The sequence below is a fragment of the Chironomus tepperi genome, unplaced genomic scaffold (assembly GCF_022539635.2).
Source record: "Chironomus tepperi strain 1889 unplaced genomic scaffold, CSIRO-AGI_Ctep_v1 contig_409, whole genome shotgun sequence".
NCBI lineage: Eukaryota > Metazoa > Arthropoda > Insecta > Diptera > Chironomidae > Chironomus > Chironomus tepperi.
Genome location: NW_027226531.1, coordinates 311,840 through 323,659, shown reverse-complemented (window position 1 = coordinate 323,659; position 11,820 = coordinate 311,840). Strand labels below are relative to the sequence as shown.

Genomic DNA, 11,820 nt, shown 5'->3' with positions numbered 1-11,820 from the left:
TCAGAGATAATTTGAGTAAAATTTATTTTTTATTAATTCTGTCGCTCAATATGAGCTCTTTGTCATTTTTAGTGGAAGGGATCAGATTTAGAATGTATTTTTTTTAGGTATGGGTGGAAGAGAAAATAGTATTCAGGATTAGACACTTTGTATTGTTTGAGACAATATCATTTATGGGACAGCAACACAAGATTGTTATGTTGAGATTAAAACTGAAGACCCGAAGACCTGAAGACCTGAAGACCTGAAGACCCGAAGACCCGAAGACCCGAAGACCAATCGTGTTCAAGTCAGAGACTGCAAGGGTTAGAGTCAGAGACTTGATCTCGGTATCGAGAACTCTTAGAACTCCGAAAGCTCATTGGCATGGAACAATAAGGAAAGAGTGTTCTCTCAGCATGCTGAAAGAGAATGGTATGAATACTATATGACATATCCAAGAATAATTGTTAGATTGAAAGCCATTTGTTGAAATTTCTGCAACTTCTTGGATAAATTGTTCCATTCTGATGCATTTGAATATGTCAATTTTTGCTGAACCCCCCACTATTTATCCATACTTCTATTTAATTGCGTGTCTATAATCATGGAGAGGAAATTCTCTCATCAAAATCTCTAATTAATAGCTCAAAATTGACAAGTAATAAGCTTAGTGGTGTGAAATATTTCGTGAATTAAAATTCAGTGACCAAAAGTGGAAGGGATGTACATTAATAATCTCAATCAAGAGAGAGAATTTCATGTATTTTCTTAAAATTAAGTAGGCAATCTACTTGACCTTGTAGATGATTTTTGGTTTATTTTTTGATTGACATTGAAATGTTTGCCTGAATAATAAAATTGGGATAGGTCAAGAAATTTGATTAAAAATTTCAATAATTTACAGTTCTATGCGTTTCGTGGCTACTGTTTGTTTAACGAGAGTGAACTCGCCAGGTCTCATACTTAAACTAAAACTTCTCCATTAGTACCGCAACGTCTTAGTGGTTTTTTGATAGCCAGGAATGCATCCAGGCTGACAAACTCCACGGTAGTACCGCGGTATTCTTACAAATACCACTAAATACTGCCAAATACCGTGGTATTTCATATAAATACCATTGATACCGCCTAGTTTCTCAGCCTGGGAATGCACCACGTCGAGGTCAAAGTAGGTACTTGAGTAGAAGAGGCTGAAGAGCGGTGTGATCACCGCTCATGTATTGCGTACCCATGTATTGCGCGTCACAACCCTTTACAAACCCAATTTGTATGAAATATGTTGCTGAAAGGAAACTGTCGATAGAGTTAGCTTTAGGAGTCGTCTGACGGATGTCATGGATGCCATGCACAGTTGCACGTCCAGCGAAGTAAGTAAGAAAGTTAAAAATTCATTTTTTTGTATCTTTTTACATTTTTATTCATCAATTAACTTTTCAAATCTTAAATAACATACGATTAATTTTTATTATTCGGCTTACAGGCAACAGCATTCTTGTCCTGAATTATATAAGCATCCTTTCGTAGATCTAAATAAAGGATAATAGATTAATTAAATTTTTTTTTTATATTTTATTAACTTACTTGGTCGATAGTAATCATAAATCCTAGCAATTACAGAACCGGTTTCATAAAATTGGTAAACTTTTAAGGTCCTTATTGTCAGCTTATAATCCTTTAATTTCTCCAAATTATTAATGTAGAAAACTGCAAATGTTCCACTTTTTTGGAGTTCAAAATTCTAAATTTTAAATAAAAATTGTAAAATTAATTCAAACTAAAAAAAAACCTTTAGCTATTCAGATCATTAAGATCCAGAGCTGCGCTAGGGCGATTCGCGGCTAATGATTGTTTAACGAGTGAGGGTGCGCCAGACCACTGCACTCAATAGACCTACAGTTTATAGTGGGATCAGAACCACTCCTTTGATGACGCTATTATCAGCTTATTGTCTCTAGCCTACAAAGAGAGGCTGTGAGTCGAGTTTCTACTACATATGATTCGAAAAAGGACATATGAAAAATTTCCCATGCCGAGTCTCGAACCCATGATCGCTGGATCGGTGTTGCAATAATTATGTACCGAAGTACTAAACCATTCCGCCACCGAGCCACTTCGACTCACTTCATTTCAAACTAAAGATTTAGGTATTCAGGCGTTGATTTCTTTAGTGTTACAACAGATAACACAGGGAGGACATGGTACGGTACGGTACAAGTATAATATGGTATGGCATAATATTGTATTGTCTTGGCGCTCCGGTGGATCGGTATGAGGGTACGTTGGTACGATATTTATGCCTTAATATAATGTTACATTAGTATCTAAAGAGGGATGGAGCATGGGGAGGAATAGGGAGTCATATTGAGGAATAAGGAGTCACAGATTGAGGGATAGGGAATGATAGGGATGGATAGTAACTTACATTAATAATGGCATCCGTCTCAACACGGTTCATGTATATATAACCTCTTGGTATTTCAACTTCCAGAACGACTTGATTTGTTTCAAATGGATTATCAGGTTTAGGAATATATTTAAAATCAACTGTCATTTTTAATTCTTCAGAATCTTCTTTTATCTCAACGTTAATATTGTATAATTTCGTAGAATCCTTCTTTCTTACGTTAGAGTAGACAGTAGCATAGGCTAATGCATCACCATTAAACTTGATCTTATCACCTTTATTTACTCCAAATTTGACTGAATCAAACTGATTTAAATATGACGTATTCCTTCCGATCGTACATTGTGAATTAACGGTTGATATGCTTTTATATTTTGTATATTCATAAAGTGCCCGAAGCCCTAACGTTGTGTCATATGGTGAATAAAATCCACCATTAGCATGTCTATGCTTTTTAATCATTAACTCAACATAAGCCTTTGGATCCTCATTAATTATGAGTTTTGTTAGAGTCATGTACGACAGATATTCAACATGCATTGACTTATCCTTTGGTTTATCTTTTTCAAAATCAGGCTTAAGATCCTTAATGACATCCTTTGCACCTTCAGTGTCTCCATTTAATGCAAGAGTGTAAGCTACGATTGATCTGACATAAGCTCCAGTTCCTTTATTTCTTTTAATGTCTGAAATTAATTTTGATATTTCACTGCCAAATTTGTCCTTCTTCTTTATTAAGGTACAAGCTATTAAGGCACTATGGACTGTCTTTTGATTTGCACCACCGTCAATATCACGACGTAGATCATCAAGTCTATTAAAGTTTAAATGATTTCTACTATTTACATGCTTTTTAATGTAATCTAATGAATCGTTGATTATTTTTGGATCAATGGTGATGTATTCACTTGCATCGATTAAGATTCCAGTGATGTATGATGCAAACCATATTTTACTTGGTTCATTATTTTTAATAATATCCTGAAGAATCAGAAGAGCTTCTTGATAACCTTTAATCATATCATTGTTAGCTTTTGTTTTTATTTTATCGTTTTCAAAGCCATCGAGGTCTGTAAATTCATAAATTGTTATGGAAGTTGCGAATTTTAACATTTTCTCTTCAGGAAGAACCATTGCCTTGTTACTGAAAAATTTAAAAAAATATATATAATTAGATATGAGTTGACTTGATTTGAGTTTAGTCAAGTTGACTTGACTTGAGTTTAGTCAAGTTGACATGATTTGAGTTTAGTCAAGTTGACTTGATTTGAGCTTAGTCAAGTTGAATCGATTTGAGTTAAGCCAAGTTTACTGGATTTGAGTTTAGTCAAGTTGACTTGATTCGAGTTTAGTCAAGTTGACTTGACTTGAGTTTAGTCAAGTTGACTTGATTTGAGCTTAGTCAAGTTGAATCAATTTGAGTTTAGTCAATTTGACTCAATATAAATTTAGTCAAGTTGACTTGAATTGAGTTCAATTAAGAAGACTTGATTTGAGTTTAGTCAAGTTGACTTGAGTAGCGTCATTTATATCAAATAAATCTGATATGGATCAACTCAACTTGATATAAGCTATCTTAAATTGACTTAGATAAACTAAAATTGATTAGGATCAAGTAAACTTGATTTTGGTTAAGTAAACTTGATTTGAATAAAATTAATTCACTCTTAATCATGTTAACTTGATGGATGGGCTGAAGTCAACTTGATTTTAATTATGTCAATTCAATGACTTGAATTAAATCAACTTGATGGCTTGGATCAAGTCAACTTGATGACTTGGATCAAGTCAACTTGATGACTTAGATCAAGTAAACTTGATTTTAATCAAGTTAAATTCAAGCCAACTTGACCCAAGGCAACTAAACCTGTTTTGGATCAAGTCAAGTCAACATAAATTTAAATCAAGTCAAGTCAACTTGATCAAGTCAACTTGACTTGAGTCTTTTCCTTTATCTACTTACAATACATTTTCTAATCCATGCACAGCAGGCCCAAGTAGATTTCCATGAACAATAATACTTGACTTATCTCCGATATCATTTTGTATTGTTTCCTCAAATCCTTTCCTTCCATTCTTTGATTCTATGAGATATGATCCATGCATAATTTTCCTAAATAGGTTCGATTCAGTAACGTCAATATTCTTTTCTGATTCGTGACTTGATTCATCTGTTGTGACTTTTGCTCTTAATTTAATTGGTCCATTATGATTTGGCTCAAGTGTTGAGATTAAAAATTCGACTGTTAATGGCTTGCCGTCAGCAGGAAGCTTCTCCTCAAATGTCAATGAATTTTTGCTGATTATGGTAAAATTCAAACAATTTTTGTCCATGTTTTTGTCATGGAATTCGTGCTTAAAAACTCCATTTTCAATACTAACAACAATTTTCCCGCTTTTTTCGCTGTCTTGGAAGTTAAAGGCTGTAACACGTGCTTTAACAATCTCGTTTGGATGAAGAAGTGTCGGAACTTCAATTTGACACCAAACATCATTTTTGACAGCAACTTCTGGATTTGTTTTTAAAACTGTTAATCCTTTGGTCTTATGAACTGATATTCCATAAAATTTCCACGTGGTCAGGCTGTTTGGAACTTTCATAACATTATTATATGATGATGTTGACTCGTATGATACTTTTGGGAAATATCCTTGAATATCGTTGTCTGTGCCTTCATCTTCATCATCATAATCAATGTTTCGACGACTTGATGCACAATTCTTTCCATAAATCAGCGGTTCCAATATGAATGGATTAATCTTTTCAAAGTGATATCGACTTTGACTTCCTGGGAACTTCTTGTTAAGATAATATGACAACTCATTGTAGATATATGTACGTGATAGTTCAAAGTCGCGTTTAAGCAATGATGACATGCTGTCGATTGCTGTTAGGAAGACTTGAGCTCCAGCTTCTGTATCAACATTTAAGGTTATTTCCTCGTTTGGCTTTGCAGGATGCTGGTTGACTGTGATGTTGATCTAGAATGTTGATATGGACAGTTGGAATTAGCTTTTAATATTTAATAAGATAGACATCAAGTTGACTTGATTCAAGTCATCAAGTTGACTTGATCCAAGTCATCAAGTTGACTTGATCCAAGTCATCAAGTTGACTTGATTCAATTCACCAAGTTAACTTGATCCAAATCATCAAGTTGACTTGATTCAATTCATCAAGTTGACTTGATTCAAGTCATCAAGTTGACTTGATTCAATTCATCAAGTTGACTTGATTCAATTCATCAAGTTAACTTGATCCAAGTCATCAAGTTGACTTGATTCATGTCATCAAGTTGACTTGATTCATGTCAGAAAGTTGACTTGATTCAATTCATCAATTTGACTTGATTCAATTCATCAAGTTGACTTGATTCAATTCATCAAGTTGATTTGATTCAATTCATCAAGTTGACTTGATTACATTCATCAAGTTGAATTGATTCAATTTATCAAGTTGACTTGATTCAATTTATCAAGTTGACTTGATTCAAGTTATCAAGTTGACTTGATTCATGTCATCAAGTTGACTTGATTCAATTTATCAAGTTGACTTGATTCACTTCATCAAATTGACTTGATACACTTCATCAAGTTGACTTGATTCACTTCATCAATTTAACTACATCCAAGCTATCAAGTTGACTTGATTAAAATTGAATTGAGTTGATCCAAATCAAGTTGACTTGATCAAGTCTTCTAATTCATACTTACTGAATTATCAACACTAAATCCAAGGGATATTGAAAATTCATCATAAATAATTGCACCATTTTTAACATAAAAGACAATTCCACGTGCTTCTGGTTTCATAGCTTCCGTTGTGTCAAAAGATAGTTCAAATATGTCTTTGCCTTCAGAGTCTGGAAACTTGTCGCTGTGAACAACTCCTTGCAATCCAAAAACTATCAAATGTAATTCTTCCATTTCCTCAGTTCCCTTGACGGATATTCGTATTCTGTCACCTATTTTTGAGCTGTATAGAAAATGATAAGGATGTGAATTAAGTGGTAGATAGTATGCTTCTGGGAAAGTCCTGGGATCCCGATCCCGTCTCGGTCCTGGAAGTTTTTCTAGAATCCACAGTAGATGCATTAGACCTCGAAGTCGACTTAGATTTTGTATGGAAAATTTGACCCGACTCCATGCAAAATCTGAGTCGATCTCGAGCTCTGGTGGTAGACTGGTGTACCCGAGTGGACAAAATAACGTCAGAACTAGACCTTAACTGGATATCAACTAGTTATAACGTATTTTTGTACAGTCGGGGTGTGTAAGGGCTTCCAATGCCGATACGGAGACTTGGTAGACTTGGCTAGACTCGGGTAGACTCGGCTAGACTCGGGTTGACTCGGGTAGACTCGGCTAGACTCGGGTAGACTCGGGTAGACTCGGGTAGACTCGGCTAAACTCAGTCTCGGTCTCGGTCAAATTCTCAAGACCTAGAACGAGGCCTTGACTATCCTGGAAGTCCAGAAAGTCTCGGTCTCGGTCTCGGCATCAGTAAACCTTACTATTAAGCCGTCCCAAGACCCAATTGAAGTTTGTACAACACTAAACTCCCCAAGAACTTACAATTTATTAAGTATCGACACCTGCATATACTCCTTAACTCCAAATGTTGGAAACATTTCAATTATTTCCGTATGTCTACTTCCACCAAATTCAAGATCCACAATAATTTGGGTTGTGTCTTCAGTTGGCTCAAAATATTGTACAGTTTCTCCATTTTTAAGATTTATGCTGTATTTATTGACATTTGATGATCCACTGGTGACGTACTTTAGTTCCATATTAAGCTGATTAAATGAATTGTCAGGTGCACCACTGCTGGTTTTGACTCGAATCTTTATTGGATATTTAAAGCCAGGCTTGAAATATTTTTTACGGATAATTTGGAATGTGTTCCTTCCTTTATGCATCAATTTGATCTCTTTTTGGACGGACTTTGTGGATTTTGATGACTTTTCGGTCACCTCAATGTTGAACTTTAGAGTCATGTCAGCTGCTGCAAATCGGACGCCAATATCCTCAACAATATCAAGAGCTACTGCCTTTTTGATGCCAGTCAAGTCAACTTTTTTGAAATTTTTCTTGTTAATTTCAATTTTGTCACTTCCAACAAAGGATGCATTTAGGGATATTGTGGCATATCCATTGACAAAATCACCGTCTTCATTTCTTGCATATATAGTCATGTACAGCCTTCGATCGTCATACGCAACAGCTGATGGCGCATCAACAAGTACCTCAATGTCACCCGAGTTGTACTTTTGGACCTCAAACATTTTTGTGGCAGTTCTATCGCCAATAACGACTTCTATTCTCCAATTTCCTAAGTATGGATCATCAGCAATTGGACATGATTCTTGAAAAGTACCAAATTCATCGCCTTTTGCATCTTCAATCTTCTTTATGGCATTTCCTTTTGAGTCATAGACAGTTATGTCCATACGCTTGTGGTCTGGCATCGGAATCATCTTTTGATCTAATACAAATACTCGGAAGTTCATGATTTCACCAGTTTTGTAAATTGGCTTGTTAAAATGAATGAAAATCATTGGCTGAGCTGATGTCCAAGTGAGATTTGTTGTCTGACTGCATTCATTGGATGTTACTGTTAGCTTGAAATTGTTGGATTCTTCAACTGTAAACTGGAATTTTTTTGAGAATTAGTTAAGGTTATATGAATAGTTTTGAAAGGGGGATTGGCAAGATTAAAGTTGGAAGTGCTTATTATCCACGAATAGCACAAAATTTGGTATCAAGACAGACTTTAACAGGCAAAGAGCATGCTTTCATGGTCAATTTTCAATTTTATGGCTACGCCCCTATTTCATTTTACAGAAAGACCACTTTGGTACCTACAACAGACTCTTTGCATGTTATGGATAGTCATGGTGGCCTTGTATAGGATTTTACGCTTAATTGATACTTTTCGCGTATTTTATCTATTCGGATGAATCCGTACAAAATTACCTCATTTTTATAAATTTTAACCCGCTCGATATAATGCATATTAGACATCTGAGACAACCGTGAAAGCGAGAAGACGCACTAAATTTTTGTAAGCAATTTTTGCTATGAATTTTTATTTTATTTTATATGTTTTCAATAGTGAAACGTTAGCTGATACGCCTTGACTATTAAATTAGCAGAATGTGTTTTTTGCCTAAAAATTTCCGCGTCGTCATTTCTACTCGCGAATTGCATGAACGGTAAGCTTTACCGTATGGGTCAATTTAGCTTGATCTAGGCTTATCCATCAAGGTAGAGTGCATATTAGAAAAATAAGAGATACAAAATGTTCACCACTCATTTCGAGCTAAAAGAAGGGTTCAGACCAGTTGAGCAACTTGACATTTGCGCTATTTCGGACTACAAAAGTCTGTGCCGCAAACTAGTGGATTTGACAAGTATTGAAAAGAATTTGGATACACTACAAAAGTCCAATCACAATTTTTTGTGAACAGAATTCAAAATATTAATACTCATGATTCTGTACTCATGCCTAGACTTGAACCCATAATCTCATGTGAGCATGTACTATCCAAGTCTTTTCCTATTAGGAAAATGCGCTAAAAAGTCGTTCCACTTAAGTCCAGACTCCAGTTGAGACACCTCAACATTAGAGTCTTGCCTAATCTGCTTTAGACTTTAGAATTTGCCAATATCAGATGATCAAGGTTCCTTAGTTAATAGCTCTAGAACAGTGATGAACAACTTTTTATTGTTCACGGTATACAACTTGGTAGCAACTCTAGATCAAAACCACACACCGCATGCGATTCTATCTTGATTATCCAAATAAAATTGTTAAACACTAACCCGAATAGCACAAGGCGGCAAAAAAGACGAAATCCGTCTTTAGGTAGACGTCATGGCGCCACTATGTCAAATGCACGTCGCGTCGCACTTTTTTCGACGTAGCGTCAACGTGACGGCAACGCTGTGCTATTCGGGTAATGTGCTGCATCACACAGGTTGCCCACCACTGCTCAACATTCTCAAAAAATTCAAAAATAAGTTACTTACCTCATGTTCGATCGGTTTTGTTGAAAAGTCATTAAATGTCATAGAATCAACGACATTTTCATTTGACTTAAGTTCAACGTTGACTGTTGATGGTGAATTTACATCGTCGGTGATAAGGTAAAACTTGTAAGATGAATCTGACACGTAGTGTGATCCAAGCAATGCTATTTTCTTCTCGCTAAAATAGAATAAAATATTTTTCAAAAAAATATGATCATATAATACATTTAAAGTGATTATCATGTGAAGCAACAACAATGATAATAAGAAGAAAGCCTGCTTACTACACAATAAAATCTCATTTCAAATACAAATTTTGATTAGTCAAGCAATTAAGATTAATAATACATAATCATCATACAAACTGTCTCATTACAAACTGTAAGTAGAAATGTGAGATTTAATATGAATTTAACGGATTTGATGGAACCTTCAAAAATTATGTAATGCTTAGGGCAATGGTGGGTACACTGTGTGTCACGACACATTAGAGTGCCGCCAAAATATTATGGAAATAAATCGCATACCGTGCTCGGTTTTGTCGGCATACCAACAATTTGTGCCGTTAAAAATAAAAAATTCTTTGGCTTAAGGAGGTCTGGAATTTTGCTACGGAGTACAAATTCAGGTTCGGTTAGATTGAAATCGAACTCGAATTTACATGAAAATACCAATTTGGTTTTACGACATTATATGCATGCCTAACTGAGTGTCCATATTTTTTTATTTTTTATATACCGGCTCATCCCTATCATTATTATGTCATGACAAAAAACGACTTTTTAGACCTCCACTCTTAAATGTTTTATGGGTCCATTTACTTAGTACCTTAATTGTCCTAAATTTTCTACCAAGGTCCATTTACTAAAAAGTACTCAGCACTGACATGAATTAAGGAGGTGAGGTTATGATTTTGGCTACGGAACAAGTAAAGGTTGTTCAAAAAGTCAATTTTTCACTGTACTTCACTAAATCTTCTCCATTTAATATGGTCTTTAAATCAGACTTTTTGGATGGTAAAAGAGCGCGTGGTAGACCAAAAAACTCCTGGAAGGGATGCTATCGATAAAGACAGTATTAGAGCATTTGGCGTTATCTGAGGAGGCTATGGCACACATTTGATCTATACGTCCAGCGAAGCAAGTAAGTAATGTCACTAAATCTTAACCACTTGAAAGCATTACCAAATAAGTGAACAACCATAAAATAAGCAATTTTATACAATCATTTGTGTTTATATTTTCACAAAATATTCTTAAACATAATTTATTTCAGAAAACCGGCAAAATAAACATAAACATGCACAATAAACTTGTCATACCAGTAACATGATGTCAAATTAGTCACCAAAAGAAAAAGCAATAAGAAGCGAAGCTTCATTATATTTTTGTAATTTTACACTTCTTGTAACTTATCACAATTTTAAAAAGAACTTCTTTCGACGACAATCCAAACTGAAATGAAACAAAAATAACGAAATTCTGAGAGAGCGAGCATGCATACATACATAATTTTATGGTCGTACAGATCAATTGTGATCAGTGGCCTCTCTAAGAGAGCCTATCTCTCGTAAATAATTGACATGTATGTTCGGGTATGATCGTTATATATTAGCTACTATATTGCTGATTATGTATGTAAAGTGATAGAATTTCCAAGAATATGATGTTGACAACAAAATGACATGTATTATACAGTTTTCGGAACAATAAATCATACCGATTAGCACAAATAGGTTAATCGATTTGTAATCCGGTACACGATTAGCATAACTCTAAGCTACTCAGAGACTTTGGGATATAGAGACCGGGTTTGAACTAAACCTGTGTCGAACATTGAGGGTATTGTAGAAGCCGAAGTCTGATTCCGAAGCTGAACAAATGCAAAGTGTATATCCTTTTGGAGCTTTCTGTGTATAGGTTGGGTTTGGAGACAGCAAGTAGTAAGGCTGTCATCACTAGCTTGATTGTGAGACTGCCACCCTACAAGCGAGGGTTTGAGCAAGATTTTAATCAACTCTTTTGAGCATATATCCCGGCATATAGCTCTCGGTCGCCCGCGGTGTATTTTGCGATATCAGGGATCTAGGTATTCCCTTGATATTGCTAATCTGCCGGAATAAGAACATAAAAGGACAGAGTAAAAGCCTATCCAAAGCACAGCAGTGATCGATTTATGCTTCTCGGAAATCGGCTTTTCTATATAAATTTCAAACGACTTTATTCCCTTACAAAGTAATCAATCTTCAATTTTGCAAGAGAGAGGACATGGAGTGGGGGGATTTTCTCATGTATTCAGCATACGACTTGATCATCGCACACACATAACAAATAACGAAGCTTGAATTAATTGAGAGTAAATTTTGTTGACATTCCCACTAATTTCCAGGCTTGGACACT

General features: G+C 35.3%; 1 protein-coding gene across 1 annotated transcript; it reads right to left on the bottom strand.

Annotated features, from left to right (window-relative positions):
• Nucleotides 1–1,369: 1,369 nt before the first annotated feature.
• Nucleotides 1,370–10,870, bottom strand: LOC139096975 (CD109 antigen-like). The gene is made up of 8 exons (XM_070648738.1): nt 10,743–10,870; nt 9,422–9,599; nt 6,962–8,040; nt 6,101–6,362; nt 4,350–5,368; nt 2,405–3,530; nt 1,564–1,720; nt 1,370–1,508 (listed from the first exon to the last, which is right to left on the bottom strand). Exons 1-8 carry the CDS (start codon nt 10,799–10,801, stop codon nt 1,438–1,440), a joined length of 3,951 nt encoding a protein of 1,316 aa, XP_070504839.1. The 5' UTR covers nt 10,802–10,870; the 3' UTR covers nt 1,370–1,437.
• Nucleotides 10,871–11,820: the final 950 nt, after the last annotated feature.